The 23,313-nt window shown below is 46.1% G+C and overlaps 1 protein-coding gene across 22 annotated transcripts in view; it reads right to left on the bottom strand.

Moving 5' to 3' along the window:
* The window catches only part of Tenm4 (teneurin transmembrane protein 4), a 2,842,490-nt gene that overhangs the window by 489,492 nt on the left and 2,329,685 nt on the right, over window positions 1-23,313 (bottom strand). For 17 of the 22 annotated variants that reach the window (XM_048789141.1, XM_048789145.1, XM_048789156.1 and 14 more), the window contains one exon: window positions 7,429-7,530. In XM_048789141.1, the coding sequence (XP_048645098.1) occupies window positions 7,429-7,438 (10 nt within the window). In that variant the 5' untranslated portion in view covers window positions 7,439-7,530. Of the gene's footprint in view, window positions 1-7,428; window positions 7,531-15,482; window positions 15,608-23,313 lie in introns of all 22 variants that reach the window. The other 5 variants (XM_048789157.1, XM_048789142.1, XM_048789149.1 and 2 more) reach the window with 1 other exon arrangement.

Genomic DNA, 23,313 nt, shown 5'->3' with positions numbered 1-23,313 from the left:
ATATCCAGTGTTTAGTTGGCCCATGAACATTAATTAAACACATACTGAGTTGGAAGATGACCGCAGCACAGAAGGCTTGTGGGCACCCTACGTGCTGTAGGTGAAGACCGAAGGTGCAGATTCTGGAAGGAAACAGCCCAGGGGGATGGATGGACATGGTATGGGACAATGGAGCCTGAATCCAGCACTAGCTTACTGCTGCCACACCACAGCATTGCTGAGGACAGCTTGACCTGTCACTGCAGGGCTCCCTTCTGGGACCAGACTCAGCATTTTCTCCCTATGTGGAGGATGGGATGGTGTTTCCAAAGGATGAGACAAACAGACCTGACTCCAAGCCTCCGCGTCACTAGGTGGCAGCTATATATATATCCCTGAGCCAGATGCTTTCTGTGTCTCAGTTTGAACACACGAAAATTGGGACATTCCTATCTCCTAAAGCCCCAAATATATAGGTTTTCATAATGAAGATGAAACCTACAATGTGCCTAGCACAGATACTAACCCATAAAAAGAATTCAATAAATGTTCATTTATCCTTACTCAACCGACATGATGATATGCTCTTAGCTTCACGAAGCTTATTTGCCTTATTATTTCTATAGGAACTAGAGCCTCCCATTTAGGTTCATTTCTTCAAACTTACTCTATGAAAAAATATACCTGTCCTAATCCCTTTGACTTCCCAGGTTCCCATCCCCAACCAAGAGAGACAGTTCTGGCGGGGCCTGGCCCCTTGATGTTTTTGGAGTCACTAGATTCTGTAGTTAATGATCACAGGTTTGCACTTCACTTGTGACTGTGTCTTCTGTGAGAAGGAAGCCATGCCACAGCGAGGATCATGGATTACTGTGAACGTGGAAGCTGCCATGGTAGACCCCGAACGGTGGAACAAAGGAGCATTATTGGTGTTCCTGTTACGCTTTTCAAGAACTAAAAAAAAAAAAAAAATGCGCTTGGAAAGATGATAGGAACACAAAAAAATGTAAGATTAGTATATAGCAGTAAACACTCAAGGCCAAACCAATGGCTCCAAGGCCACGTGGAGTGTGGGAAAGGCAGTCAAGGTCATCGCAGGCAAATTGACTTGAGTTTGGAGTTCAAATCCCAGTTCCATCATTTACTACCATAGTGTCCTTGTGGGGAGAAAAAGGTCTCTGTTTACTTGTCTGTAAAATGGGGATAATGAATGTACCACTGGACACCTATGACAGATAACATGGTGAATGCCTGGCACACGGTGAGCCTCAATTAGCCATTTCCTTCCTCCTTTTTCTCATTCCCTTTTCCTTCTGGATAACTGACATTACTTTGTTTGCTAATGAATTAGAATCAGTATAGGATGGTTTTTATCTGCCTATTGGTGACCATGAACCCATATATTTGTATATTCTCAAAAAACTTTCAGTGGCTTCTCACTTTTTAAACAACAATCCCCAAAGTCCCAGCTCCTCTGCCTGGAATCCCAAGCCTTCTACCTCCTTTTGGAACCCCATCTCCAACCACTCTTGTGCTGAACCGCTCACTCTGGTGGCAGCCTCCAGGGTTAAGGGTGTATAAAGAAGTTTCATCCAGCCTTGAGATGGTAAAGACGGTAGGAAAGACTTTCCAGCTATGTCTGAGGAGGATTTTGCTAAATGGCCAGGATGGGAGGAAGCATTCTGGGCCAGAAGAACATCATGTCAAAGGCCCCAGCATCCCTCGTGCAGCCTGGCTTCATTCCTGAATTCCTGTCCCCTCTCCACTAAGCCTCTTCTCACTTCTCTTCCTCTACTGCACTCACTGTCAGCTTCCCCTGACCCTCCACTCAGCTCTATAGTGAGGACCTCACCTCTGAACCACAGTTTTTCATGTGTGGCTCACATATTGGATCCCAGAGAGCCCCCAAACCCTTTTAGAAAGTCCATAAGGACTAAACTATTTATAATAATACAGTAACGTCTTTGCCCTTTTCATTCTTATTCTCATGAGTATATAGTGGAGGTTTCCAGACTATACGCAGAAACAGGTACATCTCCTAGTAAGCCAGTCAGTGAAGGGACTTGACAAAATGCAAGACAACACCACTCTGGACATTGTGGTTTTCATGGAAACATTTCCATAAAAATGTGTACTCAATGTTAATGTAAGGGCTTAATATTGTATGTTAAATAATATCTTATTTATAACAATTTTAACATTTTTTTAGTGCTAATTACTAGTATGACAAATTTCCATAGATACAACCCACATAGACAAAACTCCTTTGGGGTATTCAATACTATTGAGTTGTAAAATGGTCCTGAAACCAGAAAGCATGATGCTTTCAGGTGTGCGCTAGAGAAGGCAGCAGAGGACTCTGTGTGCAGCTCTTGCTGGGAATTCTTTGCAGATAGCAACTTATGCTTTTCACTGAGCAAACAGCCCCCTGCAGTCCATCCCTGGCTGAACACTTCTGTCTTGACCTACCACTCCCTGGTCACTCCCTCTCCTCCTTCCTGTGAAAACCTTCAGGGGCAGCGCTGGTCCCCTCTCTTCACTATAACCTCTTTGCCCAGTTCAGGGAGGTGTATGATCAGGAGGCTTTGATACCAGAAAGGCTTGTCCACACAAATGACTCCATGTCTCTGGTTTGCGTTTCCCTGTTGGCTAACGATGTTGACATCTTTTAATGTCCGAATTGGTTATTTCTGTATTGTCCTTGAATAAATGTTTATTCAAACTCTTCATCCACTTTAAAATTTAGCTGTTTGTCCTTTTGTTGCTTAGCTGTGTTTTTTGTGTATTCAAAATCTAAGTCCCTTATCAGATATATGATTTGCAAATATTTTCTCCCATTTTGTGGGTGTTTTTCAGTTTCTTGACAATACTCTATGAAGCAAAAAAACTTTCTAATTTGTGAGAAGTCCAATTTATTTATTTTATTCTCCATTTCCCCGCTTTTGTATGTGCCAAACCATTGCCTAATCAAGGTTATGAATATTTATGCCTATGCTTTCTCCTAAGGATTTATGGTTTTAGCACTTACATTTAGGTTGATGGTTCCTTTTGAGTTAGAATTTGTCTATGGTGTGAGGAAGGACCCAGTTTCCTGCCTTTGCATGTGGGCATCCAGTAGTTTTGGCATTGTTGGCTAACTAGATAATTCAGTGTCCCTGTGCCTCAGTGGCTTCATCTCTACAGTGAGCTTTAAAGGAACAACTTACAAGATGCTGAGAGACTTTAATGACATACTGAGAGAAAAATGCCCTGTGGGAAAAATGCCCTGTGGGGTTCCTGGCAAGTAGCAGACAGTCAGTGCCTGACACAGGGAATGGACAGTGGATCTGAAGGTCTCTGAAACACTGCTCATTATTACCCTATCTGACCAGGGCTCCTCCAGCCCTGAAGGTCTCCAGGTCCATGGCCCCACTGGCTTGTCATAGGCCCTTGCCATCCTCAAGGTTCTGGTTTGCAACCCCTTTCTCAGGAACCTCCTCCAGAGTGGCCCTGGTCATTTATTTATCTTCCCTCCTCCACTATTTTCTTCATTTCTTTCTTTTTTCCCCCCACAATTTTTTTTAAATAGTGTATTATAGTTGTGCATGATGGTGGAATTTGCTGCTATACATTTGGACATGCGCACAACTCAGCAATATCATTTGTCCAGTACCATCCCCCAGTGTTTTCCCTCTTCCTCTCTTCCTCCCTCTCTCTGGTCCCTTTCCTCCATTCTACTGATCTCTTTTCAATTTTCATGTTTTCTTTCTTATTTTCTACCTTAATTTTTAGCACTTAATGCTTTTGGTCTTCGTCAATTCATTAATTGATTGATTTTAAATTGTTAATCCACTAAGATCCTTTTTGGCAAGCCGGTCAGAAGGCATGAATGAATAAATGAGTCCATTGATTAAAAGGTCTGGAATGTAAAGATTGGAAAGTGAAGCCCCGAGAGTGAGCGGGATTCCTATAGGTCACCATGCGTCCTGGAATTGGAGGTGGACCTGTGTGAAGCTGACTTCAGGCTGTTTATATGCCTTTTTCTCTCTCCTACTCTGGAGAGATCCTTCTAAATCATGCCTCCCTCCTGCATGTTGTTTGCAACACCTCCCAATTTAGTTTTCTCTCTGAATTTCATTAGTGTCCCATTTACCTCCTCATCCTGATCTCCAAGGCAGGCGTTAAGCTGGAGGAGGCTGAGCTGGCAACAAGGGTTCTGCCACCTGACTGCAGGTGAAGAGGACATGCAGAGGAGGAGGGAAGGGTCCCCTGACTGCAATTCTGGATGAAGTTCTGGTCCACTCAGTATAGGCCAATGAACTGTAACTGGGTCCTCACTGTGTGGCAAGAACTGGGGGCTCAAAGACAAGGAGCTATACTTGACTGTGAAACTCCCTGGACTTGTGGGATGCATGGATGGATTATTCTGTGCAGTGTGCCACAGGCAGCCTCGTGGGCAGGCAGAGGGCGTTCTGGGGGAGAAGGCCCTCTGGGACATCCTGGGAAAGGGGCACAGCACAGGTAGCAGCAGGATGGTTGGAGCAATAGCTTGGAAGCAAGTAACAATGAAATGTGTTGTTCAATTATTTGTTCATTCACTCACTCAGTCTGAGGGTCACCATGGGCCAGGCCTAAGAACACTGCAGAGCATGGCATAAAGTAGGTCCATGCCCTCATGGAACCTATGTTCTAATGGGAGAAGTCAGAAAATAGACAGTGCAACTTATCCAGTAACTCATAACACATCAGATAGAGATAAATGCTGCATTAAAAAGTTCAAACAGAAGAGGGTCTCAGGAAGACCTGGGCTGGGAGGACTGTTCCTTGCACTGGCTGGTTGGGAAGACCCTGCCCTCATCTCCACCACCCTTTTCCACCACTCTGGACCCTGCAGCTTCTGGATCAGTGAATATTCAGGAGCTTGGGCCTTTTAGCCCAGCCACACTCTGCTCACTTGTTGATGACGTCCCGTCTCTTCACTGCTATTCCCTCTGCCAGAAGAATTTTCCCCAAGACTGGAAAAAGGTATCTGTGCTTTCTTCTCTGAGGCAGGAGAGTTTTTATTGTTCACAGAACAGCAAAGAGGTCACAGTGCTAAAGCGTGAGAGCTGGGTGGGAAAGGAAGCCAGGCAGGGTCATGTAAGTATGGAATTGAGAGGAAGACATTGGCTCTTCCTCCGTGTAAGATGGGAAGTCACAGGAGGGTTCTGAGCAGTTGAGTGATGTGACTTGAGTGATGCTGTACCAGTCGCCTATGTGCAAGATGCAGTGGGAAGGGGAAGCAGAGCCCAATGACCATGCTACCACAACAGTCCAGGCTGAGACTGGGACTGGGACTGGTGTGGGGACAGAGCAGGTGATCACAGAAAAGAATAGAGGGCAGAGTGCCCGGTCAGTATATATATAGTACCCTATGCAAAGGATGGGCTGGTGGGAAGTGAGGCTGAGAGAAGAGGGAGAACCTTCCAAGGAGACAAACCTGCTGATGTCAAGGCTCAGATGCAGTCCCATCCTGCCAGACTCAGATCCTGTACTTAACACATTTACACAATGTCCTCTCTGCTTGCTTGAGATAAGCCTCGCTGGCTGAGCTCTGTGGGCAGCACCAGCATGGGGATATGAGCAAGCCAGTCTGGGGCTCCAGGAGCTCCCTCTGCCAGAGCTGATGGCTGCATCTCCATAGCCATGACACATGCAGGGCACTGGGGAACCAGGCAGAGAAGGCCCAAGACAGAGAGGGACAAGTGGAGACCACATTTCTTGGTTTAGATGGGGTGGGGACTAGATTCAGTGACCTTCTCAGTATTACTTTTGCGACATCATTGCACAGAGCTTGAATGGGGCAAAAAAGGTGACTTTTAGCTCTTTCCTTGCTGAGCAATACTCAGTTTTCTTATCTTAAAAATGGGGCTGTAAGAACCACCCTCATGGGGTTGTGGGAGGTGAGATGCGTACACCAAGTACTTGGCCAATGCTTCAATAAACGTCCCTTTTTACAAGCTAAAACCCCCAGAGGATCTGTGGTGGCATCACCCATCTGCATGGCAGGGCATCCACTTCAGTTTGCAATTACACACCTTTCAGGCAGAGAGTAGAGACTCCCTTTGTTTCTGTTCTTTGCAGGCCTATGGTAACTATTGCATCTGGCTTTGGTGAATAACTAAATATGTAGTTGAAGCAGAGGTTATGGAAGGTCCAAGCCTTGGCATACTTTAATTGGGAGACCTTGGTCAAGAGAGTTAATGTCTCCGAGCCTCTCCTGAACTGCAAAAGGGAAAGAATAAAATCTACTCAGGCAGAGACAGTTAGGGCTCATCAAATATCCATGTCTTTTCCACATTCCTGGGAACCGTAGAAATCAGGCAGTGTCTGTGGAAATTGGTTGTGGCCAGTGGGCTGTGTCACTTCTGGACTGAAGCAGTTAACAGCCAACACCTCCAGCTATTTCCTCCCCTTCTATGGAGACCAAGGTAGCCACATGTTCCAGGCAGCACAACAACAACAGAGAAGAGATTTCATAATCCTGGGCTCTGAGATGGTAGCAGAGCAGAGCTCTCCACCCATCTGGGTTAGACATGTAGCATGAGTAAGAAATATAACTTTGCAGTGTTAAGCCACTGGGATTCTAGAGTTAATTTATTACTGCAGCATAACACAGCCTAACAAGACTCATACTTCACCTTGCAAGACTGTTCAGAGGATAAGAAACAGGGCTTGGTCCAAGTATGTTCGTAGTAGGTCTCCAATAACCGACACACTCCCTCTGCCCTCGCTCCTTCCTTGCTTCCTCAGCCTCCCTCATGGTGATCAGCCTGTATTTATGATTCTACCCTTCTCTGGGGTAGAATGGGTTTCTCTCTAGCTTGAAAGATCATGCCACTCTCCCTGTACAACCCAGGAGTCACCTCCTGCTTTTTATCATTGCTATTCTGCACCGAAATATGAAGAAAAGCTTTCAGAGAGCCCTCCTTGCCCCTGGAGCATCTGCCTTCTGACAGCTCTCCACTCCCTTCACTCTACTCTATTCTCAACTCTGCCTTTGATCTCACTAGCAACTCCAGGCTCTACAGTTTGGTCTCCTGGACCCTAGAATAAGCCTGATGGCCACCCTTCCTCTGTGTTCTTGGGCAGATCTGCATGTTGCCTCCTGGATGACTACACCCCCTTTCCACTCCCTTAAATCCCCCTTCCACCCCCTCCACATCCTGGTCTCCTGACACCTGCCCACCATGGCCTCCCACCATGCTGGTCGCCAGCTTGGTTTCTAGCAGCCTTTGCCCCACACCAATCCTCTTCTTGCATCTGCTCCCTGAGAGGTTCACTCGCCTGAGCTCCTTCACTTCCTAGGCTGCCTAGTGGCAAAAGCCTCCAACCAAAAAGTTTGCATGCTTCAGATTCCAAGATATATTTCTCATGAAGGCCACAGTTTGTAGTTGACAACAGAAAGTCAGAGCTAATGAGAGGACTGACCTGGCTCCATGTCAGCACGTTTGGAAGAGTTAATAGTATCCGTGGGCCCTGCAGCCCTCTCTCCAAGGCCGTTGGATCCTGGAGGACAAGGTGGAATCCTTTCTGTTGAAGCAGAAAACAGAGATCAGACTGAAGTGAGGGCAAGATGCCTCACACCATGTCTCACAGACTGCTCCCCAGCAGTCATTGCAAATGCACACCAGTGGGGAAATGGAACTGCCCACCCCACACCATTTAGATTAGAAGTGAGTGGGATTCTAAGCCCCACAGACATACTCTACTCAGCTTTCTGGAAGGCTCAGGGGCATCTTCTTTTCTTCTCTATTTCTTTTGTGTTATAGGAGCCATGGTCTTGCATTACATTTTTTTTTTTTTTTTGTTTTTTGGCTACAAGGGATTGAACTCAGGGGCACTCAAGCAGTGAGCCACATCTCCAGTCTATTTTGTATTTTATTTAGAGACAGGGTCTCACTGAGTTGCTTAGTGCCTCACTTTTGCTGAGGCTTGCTCATGACCCTCCTGCCTCAGCCTCTGAGACGCTGGAGTTACATGCATGTGCCACTGTGCCCACCTCTTAGAGTCATTTTTGATGTACATGTTTTCTCAGGTGGACCTATCACTACCAGGACAGGGGCTGCAGATCAGCCCTCTTTGCAACCCAGGCATGCAGCACAGGGCTTGGAGCAGAGTAGAGACTGAGTATTTGATGAACAAAGGACTGTGTGCCTTGAAGGAGGTATGGAGCTCAGGGCCAACGCCCTCATACAATAAAGGTTTGTCAAATCAATATAAAAGATCTTATCCCTTTCAAAAGAAGGGTAAAGAAAAGCTTAAGGGGTTTAAGTCATTTGTCTCAGGTCATTGTAAGAGGATGAACAGGGATTTGAACACAGGGACTCAAGAAGTTGTAGTCTATGAACTTTTCTCTGTACTATACCATCATCAACACACAAATACTACAGAATGCCTTTTTGTATGAAAGCCCCACAGCCTTGGTGTTTTTTAAAAAGTCAGTATTTGAGAAACTCCCTGAATATATGTTTGCCAAATATACATAGGAAACTATCTAAGAAGTCATTATTGTCTCTTTTAAGGTGAGGAATGACTAGTAATTCCCATTAAAAGCAAAATTCTCCTAAGTGTGAAATTTTGCCAGCTTTACCCATATTTCATATGTTTCTTCACAGCAAACTCTAATTATTCTACACAAAGAATAACTCTATTAGGCAAGAACCATTGCCAAGCTCTGTCCACGTGCAGGGTTATCTATTCCCCACCCTCAGGGATCAGGCTCCTGAGCAGCCAGGGCAGATGACCTCATGGGCTGCGGTACAATCATGAGACCCTCACCTCTTTTTCTTTTATCTATTTCTTTTTCAGTCCTCCTCAAATTTCCTCTTTTTCAAAGTACCTTCCATAAGCATCATGGTGACTATTAAGAATACCAAAATACTCACAGGTTGCTGAAAAGGTTTTAGAAGTATGTATACACTAGAACTCTGTTCAGAGGAAATTCAGTCAGGAAGGGATCAGGACATTCATTCACTCACTCATTCATTCATTCATTCATTCATTCCTATGCTGAGTTTTAGGGGCTCTGCAGGAGACACTGATGACTCAGAAGCAAATCCTGTCTTCAAGAAGCTTGCAGGCTGGCAAGGAGAACAAGGCACGGCCACAAAGAACTCTACTGCTTGTAGTTTCATGAGAGATAAAGGTGAGGCCTAGAGAGAGGATGGGGCATGGACAGACACCTGCACCAAAGATGGTGTTAAGTGTGGGGACAGGGCAAGGACTCCACATGATGGAGTAAAGGCACAGGAGGAGAAACCCTGACAAAGAAGGAGGGTGTTTTTATTCTGGAGTCTGTGGATTATGTAGAGGTAAGTGGAGGACGTCACACTCGACAGGATGAGAGCCCTGAATGCCAAGTCAGAGAATGGTCATTATTTAGTAATAGGGAGCCATCAAGGGTTGTTGAGCAAAGATGTGCCATAATTGGCGATCTGAACTAGTTAGCAGAATCTGGCTAGCCTTGCACAGTAGGAACTGGAAAGGACACACCTGGAGCAGCATTTTAGTCAGCATTTTCATTGCTGTGACAACTAGAAAGAAGGATAAATTTATTTGAGGGCTTCGGATATCCTAGTCCATAGAAGGCTGGCTCCATTTCTCGGGACTTGAGATGAAGCTTAACTTCATGGCCGAGTGTGTGGCAGAGGGAAGCAGCTCACATCATGAGGATCAAGAAGCAGAGAGAGGGTCTATCACTCTCCAGATTCAAAATATATACCCCGTAGCCACGCTCCCAATGAACCACTTTCTCCAGTCAAACCTACCTGCCTTCAGTTACCACCCAATTAATCCCATCAGGGATTAATTCACTGATTAGGTTAAGGCTCTCCCAACCTAATAATTTCTCCTCTGAACCTTCTTGCATTGAGCTTTTGGGGGACACTATAGCTAAATCATAACAAACAGGAACTTCATGATTGTACGGTGCTGGTATTGGCAGGCTGTTAGGTGCTTTGATCTCATTTAAACTTCTGAACAATTGCAGGAAGCACATATTATCCTTTCTGACTTGCTGATGAGGAAAGGAGGCTTTGGTGCATCTAAGCTGCTTGTCCCTAATCCCCCAGCTGGGAAGCAGCTGAGATGAGACTTGAGCCATGTTCTTTTCCTTTCCAGGTGAGCCATAAAGCATGCTGTGACCCTGCAAATGACACCTGCCTGCCTGCCACACTTGTCCTGCTCCCAGAGCACTTTCTGCCTGCCTTGGAGTGTGTAGAGCTTGATCTTTTCCTGGACTGCCCTTAGGGACAGCCCAGGCGGAATTAAGCATAGAACCCTTTGCTTCTGTTAGCTTCCCCCAAAGTGTCTCCAGATCAAGGAGATAAAATTGTCCTTGGAGTTGGATCTCAAACAACACTTCAATTTCTTGCAGAGAATTTCCAAGGAGGCAGACAACCACCCATGTCCCTAGCAAGGAGTGCTCACTTTTGTCTTTCCCTTCTCGGCTAAACTGTGGTGACAGGAGCAGTGAACTTGGAAATCCAGAGGAACATCTTTTGGACATACCAGAACCTGCAGGGGCCATGCAGAATGTTAGTGCGAAAGCCAGCATTTCCACCCTCCGGGCTGACAGGGCTGTTCAGGGAGGGCTGCTTACAATGGACTTACAATCCACTTGGGTCTGGTCCTTGCACCTGCAGCCTGGAGGTGATGATTGCAAATCTTTCCCACTAAGATGCCTGCTAGTAAAACTTTTATCTTCTTCTTCCTCCTCCCACTCCTCCTCTCCCTCCCTGTCCCCCTCCCTTCCACCCCTCCCTGCTCCTGCTCCTCTTGCTTCTGCTCTTCCCACTGTCTTTCTTCCTCTTCTTTGGAACAAAAACCTTTCTCACTCTAAACATGGGACATGATGAGACCTGTGCTGTGCCTGGCAACCAAGGGTGTAGGTTTGGGAGACGAAGCCCGGAGTACAGACAAGAGCCAACAGAGTGGGTCTGAATAACACCTCAGTCAGTCACCAGCTATGTGGCCTGGGACAAACTTCATATGTCTTCTTATTATTAAATAGGGATTAAAATAATGAATTAGAGAGAACAAATACCAGACCCTTACTGCATATATAATAATGGATAGTGTAATAATTTCTTCTTCTCATTTGATGTTTAACATTCTGGGCATTCTCAGTGAGGATGCTTTTCTCACAAAGTCACCTGGTGAAATGGGTTTTAGGAGAAAAAAGGCTGAACTTATAGCAAATTGTTTATATCTTTGACCTTGACCTTATGAGCAGGGTCTTATATTTACTTGGCTTCATGTCTTTCCTCCCACCATGCTGGGAGCTCCTTCAAGACACTATCTCCATTCCCAGCATAGAGTTGGCTTCTTCTAACTTTGATGCCTTATTTTGAGATCCAAATAAACCGGTGTCTGCAGAACTTCTGGGATTTTCAATTCCCAGACTGGTTTGAAGAGTGACTTTAAGCAACACCTTCAATAACACATCCAATCCTCTGAAAGCCATCTCCTCATTATCATGTAAATCATTAGCACAAAATACTTCTTGTTGCTTTGCTAAGAGCTTTGGTTTCTAATCCAAGCCAATTACATGTGCCAACATATTCAATAACGTCTTAATAATGCCAGTCCTTCCAGCTCTCTGGATGAAATCGGACCAGGTGGAGAGATCTGGGGGTCAACAAGATACTGAAAGGGGAAAGATGTGAAGCCTCAAAGCTGGACCCAAACCCTCTCTTGTGCAGTTGGGACAGGCAGGACAGTGCCTGGGGTCAGGATAAGTGTCTAGTAAAGGTTAATTCCCTACTTTCTCTCTGACTCCAGAAAAAAGCAAAGCTATAGAACTTGTTGTAAGTAACCAAAAGAAGATCCACCACATTCCTGAGTTCATTTACAATATGGATATTTTCTTATGCCTTTGTCCCTAAGGACTGAAGGAAGCAGGTTATTCATTTTAATTATGGCAGCTGCAGCAGCTGCTGCTGCCTGTGGACTCCAAGACCAATTTTCAGAGTAAAGAGAAAAACACATACAAACACCCCACCACCCCACCCTCCGCCACAAACTCACCAAGGGACTCAATCACAGACACAGAACACACAGAATGGCACCTCCTTCAGAAAGAATGTCAACGGGGTGGAAAATTCTATAAAGCCATGCTCAAGACAGATTCAGGTTGAAATCCCAGTGTGTTCGCCCCTACCCCTCCCCTCCCCTTCCACCTCGCCTTCTCTCTGCCCTGAACTTGGACAACCAGCTCATGAGCCACATGGCATAATGGAATTTTTTGTGTAGAGCAGCTGAACATTTTTAATGCACACAGAGGGAAATAAATTCAGCAGATGCCTTTTTGCAACCTTCCTGTGAATTTTTAATTGGGCATCCTCATTCACAAAGGCATGAAAAAAGTTGATCCACAGGTCCTCAAAGGGTCAACCCAGCCAGCTCAGGACATGGCATGGTGAGGATGTGTCTGCTCTGCTGGTGCAGGAAAGCTGGGTAGACGTCGCTGGCTGTTTTCTGATCTATCTGGGGAGTGTGGCCAGGTTTCTACTTGATATTCTCTCTCTTTTTCCTCTGATACACTCAAGTGGTTCTCAGTGTCAGCCATGGCAAGCTATGGCTCATGAATCCTCCAAGGGTTTGCTGCCAAAATCTGAACCATGTGTAGGCTCATCTTTGAAACAACTGAGGATTAGTGCTATTGCAGGGACGTCTGTCAGAGAGAAGGTCAAGTGGAGCAGGTGGGGAGGTGCTTCAGCACACTGCCTGGGAGTATGAGAAAAGGCCCTGGGCTCTCACGAGAGATGCACAGAATCTCTGCCTGCGTGTATGGCAGGAAGTGTGAGGCAGGGGAATAAAAAAAAAAAAATGTACCAGGGATTTAATCCAGGGGTGATTAACCACCGAGCCACATCCCCAGCTCTTTTTATTTTTTATTTTGAGATAGGGTCCCATTAAATTGCTTAGGGTCTCACTAAGTTGCTGAGGCTGGCTTTAAACTTGCAATCCTTCTGCCTCAGCCTCCCCAGTCTCTGGGATTAAAGGTGTGCACCACTGCGCAGGTAAATACTTGGTTCTTAAAGAGCCACAGGTGTTCAAAAGCAACCTAATAAAGTCTGAGGCATCTGTGGAGAGTTTTATCAATTTTTTGAAACTTGCTTTTATTTAACTAATTAAAAATGTTCAAGTAAACTATTAAAAATTCTGGGATTTGAAAGTGCAGGAGAAAATACACAAACCCTGGTTTTCAACCACCAGAGTCCTCCCAGGCTTCTGGGCCTCTACTCAACTGTGTCAGCCTGCCATGACCCTCGCTCCTTCCATGGTCCCCAGACCTTCCTGGCTGCCCTTCAGCAGACAGTGCAGATCCCAGCAGTTCCACCAAGCCATCCATACTTATCACATCTAATTGTACTCTCAAGCTAGCCACAGTCTGGCTAATTGTACCACTAGATCCTGGCATAACCCGACCAACTAGTGCTCTTTGATTCCCCCTATATATTGTAGGAGTGCCAATGCTATTCCTAAAATGCAGGCTGACCTTGCCATTCCTGACTTGAAGCCCTTATTGCTCCCCCCATTGTCTTTGAGACAAAATCCAAACTCCTCCCTGGAGCAAGAAGTTCTCTTCATCAGCCAGCCTGGTTGCCTTTCCAGCCTCACCTCAGACCTCCTATGCTCCAGCCAAACCAGTGTATCTAACACTGTCTTCCTGTTCTCTTTCCTTGGCCTGAGATGCCCTGTATTACCTGCTAGGTTACCTGTGCAGGTCCCCATCTCATTCTGGTGAAGCCCATCCTTTTTCCTGGGAACCCCCCTTTCCCATTTCTCCTATCACAGGGTTGTGAGAGTCATCTATGCTCTTTGTCAAAATTCTGGCTATTTTCTAGGCACACAGTGAGACTGCATGCCCTGATAAGGCCATGTCACTAGTTGCAGCTGGTGAGTGGTAAGCAGATTGTATCAACTCCAGGTGGAAGATTTAATTGCCAGGGAAAGGCCCTCCAGCATTCTCTTTCACACCAGCACAGTGATTGGCACAGTGGTGCCTCAGCCTAGTCTCTGGGAAACTTGAAGGAGTAGAGACCCCTCCTCTTCCCACCACCTCTACTGTCCAAACAGGATGTGGACTGTGAGAGAAAGAACCCTTTGCTGTTATAGGCCACTGTGATTTGGGGGGTGATTTTACCCAGCATTAATCAGCTGATGCGGCAGGTGCATGGGTTCTATAAGAATTGCCATGCGTTTAAAGAATTCTGTCTCCCTGGCCATCATCAACTGGTTTTTCTGAAAAAGAAGTACGAGTTAATTGTAGTTCTGGGTCCCTTGTTCCCCTTGAGAAGATCAGAATTTGATTAAAAATGGACCTATTAGAATTCTTCCTGGGATTTTTGAAAATAGGAAGCAACAAAGAATGTAGCGTTCAGTAGTGAAAATTGTAAAAGGTAAAAACAGAGCTATTGATGGTCATGTGGGTGTTATGGTCTGAATTGAGTCTTCCAAAACAGATATTTAGAATCTAAATCCCCAGTCCCTCAGACAGGGACCTTATTTGGAGATGGGTCTTTATGGAGGTAATCAAGTTAAAATCCAGTATGACTGGTCTCCTGAGAAAAGGGGGAGATTTGGGCAGAGGCAGGTGTGCACCCAGGGAGAACACCATGGGGAGAGATTTAATTGCCAATGAAAGACCCTCCAGCATTCTCTGTTCCTTGCTGTCAACAGCCAAGGAACTTCCAGAGGGTACAAGAGAAGGCTGAAACAGTTCTTCCCAAGCCCCTCTAGGGAGCATGACCCTGCTGACATCTTGAACTTCAACCTTTTGCCTCCAGAAGCAAAGTCTCTGTCAACAAGTCTCTGTCGCTAAAGCCACGGGCTGATGATGTTTTGTTATGGCAGACCTAGGAAGCTCATACAGGGAGGCAAGCTGGTCTGCAGGGAGAGAACCGAGCATACAGCCCAAGAGAAGCCGACCAGAGCGGCAGAAGGGACAGAGCAAATTTGACAGAACTGAAAGTCCACACACAATTCCACTGCATCTCTGCCTTTTCTCTGACTAGAAGATTCAACTCCAGACAATCCCTCTGTTCTGAGTAGGATGATTTGGGGGTTCTGCCACCTTGAACCAACAATCTTAACTAGCACTGTTGTTAATATTTAATAATCATCATTGCCATCAAGAAAATCAAGAAAAGGAGTAACATGAATGGCTCCCAGTGGGGAGCCATTTATGGCTACATTTATCAGCCTGGGGACCAAGGACCAAGCAAGCCCCCTGGCTCCAATGCTGTCTAAACATGGCCCAGGAAGAGACGGGCCCCTCCTGACTGGCTGCAACAGCCTCCATCCCCAGAGTAATCCTCTGGTGCTTTCTTTAATCCAATAACAGCCAGAATAAAATCTGAAAAGGATTTTCTTCTGCACAGTTATGCCTTTCTTCCCAATCCAAACATAACTGCATGCCTGACCCCTTGAAATGCTCCAAAACAAAACAAGAAAGCTCAGCCCAAATCCTTTCTCACGTTTTCTGTTGTTTTCTTGGCTGCACAAACTTAGGGGCCTTTGTTTCTTCTGTTCTGCCCTTGGACTTTTCCTTTGCACATTCGCCTCTGTCCAGGGCTCCCACACCAGCAGCAAGGGCTCCCAGCTAGGAGAGGAGGAGAAAGGCCATGTAAGGGGAGGCAGGCTGGAACTGATTAACCACCTCAGACAAGAGCTGAAAGCTCTTGATGCAATTTAGCAGCCCTCTGGCCCTCACAGGCAGAACGTGGCTGGATAGCTGGGTATGGGTTATGAATTTGGTCTTGTAGAGCAGAAGATAATTGCTCGAGGTATAGCTGAGCCTCTGGGGCTGTAAGAATGAGCAGAACCAGTATGCCTGGAAGAGCTTACGAAAGAAAAGAGACACAGCTCTTCTCCAAAGGACTGAGGAGTGCAATTATACATGGAAGCAAGATTGATGACCACAGAATGCTGCAGAGCTTACCACCCCCTCCCCAAAGCCAAAGAGCATCCCGATCACCCCACATTTATTCTATCTAGGAGATCACATAAGAACATGATGGCTTTATTAAGTTGCCAAGTGTCTTGATCAGAGAAATTAGAAAAGTGTAGGAGTTTTCTGGAGTGGGTGGGTGGGTGGGTCCACACAGCCTTTAAAAAAGGCATGTGGGTGCAGGTGAGAAGGGTGACTGGACACTGTGCCAGTCATTTGTCTATTTGTTTCCAGATTCTTTCTCTTATATTACCCTCCTCTGCTCAGCATCCCTTGCTTACTGGATTCTGGGCAGATTTGTCTAATGAGAGACACTGGCAGAAGATTGGAAGTAAAAAGAGAGCAGCCAGCTTCTCCATTAGTCTTGTGCCATCTTGGACAATGTGCTCGTTAGCAGTCCTATGATCTCTGCTGTTTCAGGTCCTGACAGTCACCCTACAAGATGGTTCTAGTTTCTGTGGATCATCCCAGTTTCTGAAATCTGAAAGTACTCCCTTCTCTCATTGTCCCTCCAGCCCAGAAGTGATAGTGGCTGCCTGCTCCTGCTGATCCCTGGGCTGCTTCAACCTGTACCATGTAGCTTCCTGGATGTGTCATCCACTATGTGGTCAGTTTTCTGCATTACATTCTCTTTGTTGAAAGACTTAGAGTGGCTTCTATTCTTCTACCTGGACTTGGGCTGGACTTGGTACTGAGGGAGAATCTTCAGAAAGCATTGCTACTTGCAGTTCCCTGGTATGGTGATTGCCTGGATTCCCAGTGCATGGGCTAGGCCAGGAAGCCCGTAGGAACTGCCAGGAACTCACCATGGCAGAGAAGCCCTGCAGGAAGTAACTGCTGGGTGGAAAGCAGCCCTGGAGGGAAGAAGGTAAAGACATGGTCAGGTCTTTGCTGTGTTTGTGTGTGTGCAGTGTGTGTGTGTGTGTGTGGGGGGGGTGGCTCGAATGTAAATTTCTTGCTATCCATTGATAGTGAACGTGGGAAGAGGCAATCAGTGATGTCAAACAGCTTTGTGGTAAAACTTCGGAATCCTTTGGCAGGTTGGGGCGGGGAGGCCTGCCTTACTACCGGAAAGCCAGGAGCTTAATGGAACTGAGAAAAGAGACCCAGCTCTTTCCCAAAGGACTGTGACCAAGAAAGACACCTTCCAGAAGAGCTGGTGAGACACTGAAGTCTTCTTGGGATGTGGCTTGTTTGGGTCTGGTCTGTGTGGACGCTTACAACTGTGAAGGGTTAGCACTGGCCCTGCCAGGCTCAGAAGGGTGGAGAAGCATTTCTTACTGAGGGAGGATGGTCAGGGATACAAAGAAGAACATTTTAGCAATTACTGAGAGCACTTTTTTTTTTTTGTTAGCAAAAAAAAAAAGAATTTGAACATTAAAAAAAAAAGTCTCTATAAACAGAAAGACACAGTCAGGAGGGAAAAAGAAAATCCACCAGAAAGGAAGGGACAAAGACTTTCGAGCTGTCCACAGGAACGAGCCCCACAGGTGTGGGCCAGTTTCACAGCAGAGGTCAGCTTCCCACAGTCAGGTCAGAGGGCTCCGGGATCCCCGATGCATTTGCTTCCTGCCTCTGCTCAAGCTCTTGTCACAGGTGGCCTTTTATTGACTGACCCAAGCTTCCCGGACCATGTCCCCCATAGGAACGGAAAGGACCACCAGGTGTGCGACAGCAGGGCTGTTAATGAACTGCCACATGCCTCACCTCCCTGGAAACCTCCATTGGCCCAGGCAGGAAGCCTGGGCTGAGGCTCCACCACAGCCTGTCTCTGCCTCAGCATCCCCATCCACCTTCTCAGCCTCCTTTGTCCACCCATGAGGACACCTGTGCCATTTCTACCTTAAAGAGGCTGAAAACCTTGTTGGGGGAGGAATCAAGATGGATGGGGAAGAATTATACCAGAGCTGGGAGGAGCAAGGAAATTTGGGGTTACAAATGTTTCCCCATTTTATTTTTTCCAATCTTTGTTATGCCCTAGCTTTCACAATTTTAAAAAACCAGTTAAGGATTTTCAAAGAAATTAAGGAAGATAGTACAGAAAGCTGCCCTATACCTGGTGTCTAGTTTCCCCATAACAACACCTTGTAATAACATGATTCATTCATTACAATTAATGAATGAGTATTGGTTTCCATTTATTATAAACTCATGTCCTTAGTTGTTTCTGATTTCTTTAGTTTTTGCTTAATGTCTCTTTCTGTCCCAGCATCCCACATGCATACCACATTATATTCAGTCTCATGTGTCCTCGGGTACCTCTTGGCTGTGAATTTCTCATACTTGTTTTTATAATCTTGACAGTTTGGGAGAGTTCTGGAAGGGTTTTGTAAGATGCCCACGACTGGACATCATCTAATATTCTTCTCTCGGTTATGATGAGGGGTGTGTAGGCTTTTGGAAGTGTCCCTTGTGTTTCTAACAATTTCTTGTTCACAGAAGCCATGGCTATGCCTGCTGGGGCCACTGGCTAACAGCTCGGCCAGGCAACCATGGCAGACATGGTCTGTGGTCATAACAGCCTCTCCAGAGTCATCAGTGTTCTCGGCTCTTGCAACACCACAGAGCCCTCATGCCTGGCCACAATGTACCTCTCCAGCATCAAGTCCTGGCTTTACCTCCTCCTTCCTTTTGCCACAACAGATTTGCTTGCAATTTCCCAAACAAGCCCACACCTCTCAGCACTCCAAGCCTAGCTTTTGCTTCTTACTTTGCCCAAAATACTGTTCCTTCCCTTGTCTGCCTGAAACCCTATCAGAAGTCAGGGCCTACTTAGCACAGAAAGATTCCCTTTAAGAGCCTCATTGAGCCACCACTCCAAGCAGGATGGACCCCTCATTTCTCTGTGCCACACTGCACATTCCTGCCCACTCCTGACCATTCTCCTCACCACCCCAGGGCTCCAGCATCCCAGCATTCTATGCCGATCCACTTGTTTGGTGTCTATCTCCCTGGCTGAGTGGAAGTGCATAATGGTGGCCTCTTGTGTTCACTGTTACACTAGGTGGTGCTTGGCACAGAGTAGCTCCTCAATTATAAATATTTGTTGAGTGAGTGAATAGCAGTGCTGGAGTGTACTTTTATAGTCACTGAGGTATGTCACTTTCTCTTCAGATAGACTCTAAGCTTCAAGGAAGAGGACAGATTCTGTTGAAGGAAGGAAGGTTTGATGGCCAAGCTGGCATTTAAGTCCTGGCTTGAAGGCCATTTCCAGAAATGCCTGTCATTAGTCTCTGTTCCTTCTTTTAAGACGTAACCTCACTCTCTCTGGAGGAGCATCTCCTTGTGGCTGAAGGGACACACATTTCATTCAAGATCTTCTCTAGAAGTTTAGAACTGAAGAGCTCCACAGCAGCAAGGAGGCCCTTCTTTTTCAAGAGTGGGGCTTGGGGTGCAAAACACTGCCCCATTCCATTACTGGATGGTCAAGACTGGCCCAGGAATTCATTTGTTAAAGCAGAAGCAATAGCAGCTCTGTTACCCCAGGGCAAGGCTCCAGCCTCTGCCTGTGTCTGGCACGGGGACCATGAACAAGCTCTTGGGCTTCAGTTCCCTTGCCAGAGAGTGGAAATCCTATCGTCACCTACACCATTACCACTGGTGGCTGTGAGCACCCATGTACAAATGGATAGCAAAATGGGGTGCTACAGTAAAGCCAAACCCAGAGCATTCTTGTTCTCATCAGCCACTCACCCCAGTCTCATGTTTTCTGATTCTGTGACATTTGGCCAAGGGTGACACAGGCAGTGTGCAGGGAGATAGGCGCAACCAAGGAGAACTTGAAAAACATGTCACTAGGCCTTTTGATGAAGATCAAAACCACCTGTGTATAGTAAAACACACATAAGCCAATCATATGTTTATGGTACAGAAGATTTGTCTTCTGGCTGCCGAGCAAGAGCTTGTGGGCTTAGGGCTGCGTTCTGTGGCTGCTTTTACCTTCACGTCTGCTTTTGATACTACCTTCAACCTGCCCAGCTCGTTGGGGAAGAGAGAGAGGTATGTGTTGCCTGGGGAAACTCACTTCCAAACCTTGGCTGGGGTTTTGGCATGCTACTGATACAACTTATCATGAATGAAATTAATTTTATTCTATAATTCTGCAAAACATGAAAGAAAGAAAACAAAGTAAAAAGGACATACTTTTTTTTAAAGGACATCAAACTGGATAAATATTTGTAGCATGGAAGATAGGAGAAGGTTATTATCTATCCAGTAATGAACCTATGCAAATGATCAGGAAAAGCATTTAGTACCCTGCCCCCAAATAAATTGGTAAAGGGCAGGGGCCAGTTATACAAGAAGTGTGTTGACTGAATACAAACATGGAAAAAAATGTTCAGTTTCTCTAGTAATCAAAGAAATAAAAATTAGAGCAAAAAAAAAAAAAGCCTTTATGCCTAATTAGTAAGCTTATTTTTTTCTTTTAAATTTAAAAGATTGGAGATGAATTGAAAGGTTACCATCTTTAGAGGCAGTCATTGAAGAGTACTTATTTAGCACCTACTATATTCTAGCCACACTGTCAAATATACTGGGTGAATAAACAGACATGATCTCCAGCTGCAGGGCCTTACATTAGGGCACCCACTTTCTAGCTTGGAAAGTTTTTTAAACATCTCTCAGTTTTCTATTCCCTTACCTGTGAAATAGGCATCATGAGACCTACTTGAGGGCAGTTGTGACATGTAGAAAGCTTTCCATATTTGCTAACACTTTTGATTCACCCAGCTCTGAGACTTAAGTAAGGCAGGGAACATTAGCCCTGTACACAATTCAAGGTGGAACCCCAAAACTCAGAAGAGGTGAGTTACTGGCCCAAGGTTACAGCGAAGGGCTTCAACCCAGTGGTTTAGGGTTTCGGGTCATGCTTTCTGCTGAGGCAGGAGCATTTAAGGGACATGAACAGAGGCTGCAGACTGGCAATAGGTGAAAAAAGAGGGCCAGCGGGGGCTGAATATGCAAGGTGGGGAAATTTTTTAGGCTCAGGAACCCTGCATGGGTGGCTCCCAGCTTGAGCCCCTCCACTTCCTGACTCCCAAACCCAAGATACACTGACCCCCACCTGCATTCAGCAAGGAAAAGGAGTGGGTTTTCCATTTCTCCCATAGATGATTAGAAGAGCAGGAGGTAGCAGCTGGCCTGTTTATGATCAGCTCCTACCGGGCTCTCCGATAGGGCACTCTGGATAGGCTGAGGCAGGGAGGCAGGAATGGCTGAGCACATCCCAGATGATTTGCTCTCAAATTGTGCTAACATTCAAGCCATGTTGTGACAGCAATAGACACGGAATAAAAAGGGATTTCTCTGAGTGTGACCCTTATGCACAAGCAGTGTTTAGGAGAATAAAAGTGTTGATCAGGTATAACCCCAGTCAGATGAGCTCTCTGCTCATCTGCTCCCTAGATTAAGCCCTCAGGGGCATCCCACTGCCAACAGCAGTTCAAGGCTTCTCAAGATTTGGCCTCTACACTTGCAGCAAACACCCTTCCCTGTAACCTCCCCAGGTATTTGAAATTCCTCAAATGTGCAATGCAGGCTTTTGTGTGTGGATAGTGGCCCCGCCCCAGCCACCTCCTCCAGAAGCCTCCACCGAGGCTGCCAGGCTGGGTTGGACACCCTTCCTAGGGTTGCCTTCCACCTGCGCAGATGTTTGGATGTTTATCTCTTCAACTTCAACATACTGGACCATTTCTTATCTAAATTTGCATTCATCTCAAGTCCATCATGAAACCTGACACAGCAAATGTATACATTCTACGAACACTTACTGGATGAATGGAAGGTTAGGCAGCTTGTTGGTTGGATGGATAAAACAAATGTTTTGCAAGTCTCGCCCATAACTCTATGGGAGATAGGAGTGGAAAGGAAGATTTAAAGGCCTCTGGAGAAACTAGTGCAGAGGTCTAGATGATGGTGGAGGTAGGAGGTGGGAAGGTGGCAGGGATTGGAGCCATGTTGGTAGACTGATTTAATTGAACCTGGTAAATGCTGGTGAGAAAAGGTCGGGGGATGGTGGGAGGAGGCTGACCCCTAGCTCTGGACAGGGCACAGTGTGCTGTATTTAGGCAAGACAGGGACCCAGGTGTCACTTCACATTTGTGGGGGTATGAGTGGGGAGAGGAGATGGTGAGTCTGGCTTAATCAGGGAGGAAGCAGGTCTGCAGGCTGACAGGCCTCTAGTCTGTTCTCACTGAACCTCCAGGTGGCCCTTTGTGAAACTTCAGTGGACAAAGCTTGGTCAAGATGGCCCAAAGACAGGGTTCACATGAGTAAGCAGAAGGCTCTTCTGACTCAGCTTGGGTATGGAGCTTTTGGTTAGCAGGAAGGAAGGGGTTCTCTCAATATGACTGAGGAACCGGACACCCCTGAATGTTCCTCCCTCATGGCATTGACAGGAGAGCACACAGTCAGCTCTGCATGGGACGCACCCCAAGGGGGGCTCTTCAGTGTAGTACAAAGAGCACAGCCTTTGAAGTCAGGCAGACCTGGGTTCAAATCCTCAGTGGCCTCAGGTAAGTCCCTTCCTTTCTCTGAGCCTGTTTCCTCATCTGTAAAATGAGGTCTACAGCAGCCACTTTCCATTGTAAATGTCAATTTAAATAAGCTCGCCTGTGCCTGGTGCTTTCTTCCCTCAGATCTTCTTTCCTTGTGAACTCTGTTCATCATTAGAGCAACAGAGAGAGAATGGTGATAAAGAAGCCTGTCATGCTGGACTTGTGGCACACGCCTACTATCCCAGAGACTCGGGAGGCTGAGGCAGGAGGATGCTAAAGTCAAGACCAGCCTCAGTATCTTAGCAGCAACTTAGTGAAATTTTTTTTCTCAAAATAAAAACTAAAATGTACTGGGGATATAACTCAATGGGAAAGGGCCCCAGGGTTAAATCCCTAATACTAAGGGGAAGAAAAAAAAGACTGTCATGTATTTATTGGATACTTGCTGTGTGCTGGGTACCCTGAAAGTTAGGAGAAAGAAAAAAAATAAGAAAGAGAAGGTTTACTCCTCTATGAATTTAAAATGGACCACAGAGTGCTATGTGTGTGCACTTCCTGTAAAGGCTGTTCTTCACTGTGGCTGGCAGCTCTTGGGAGATCCACTGCATGGGCTAAGCTAAGGTTCAGATCAGGCCTACTCTCCCCTGCACACAGGGTCGTGCTCAGGCTGAGCCATCACTTAAAGGAAAGCAGGGGACTGGTGGACACTCAGGAAACCTCCGCGCTCACTCCCTCCACCCCTGAAGAGAGTACCATTCCTGGGCTTTCTCAGAGGCTCCTTTCTGTTTTCTCATTTGAACACTTAATGGGTTTCACCCTCTTAAGTGACACCTGGTGGAATGTAATTATGCACATAATTGC

The sequence above is a fragment of the Marmota marmota genome, unplaced genomic scaffold, assembly GCF_001458135.2.
Source record: "Marmota marmota marmota unplaced genomic scaffold, marMar, whole genome shotgun sequence".
NCBI classification, from domain to species: Eukaryota; Metazoa; Chordata; class Mammalia; order Rodentia; family Sciuridae; genus Marmota; species Marmota marmota.
The sequence above is the reverse complement of the archived record's forward strand: the minus strand, read 5'-3'. Positions and strand labels throughout refer to the sequence as shown.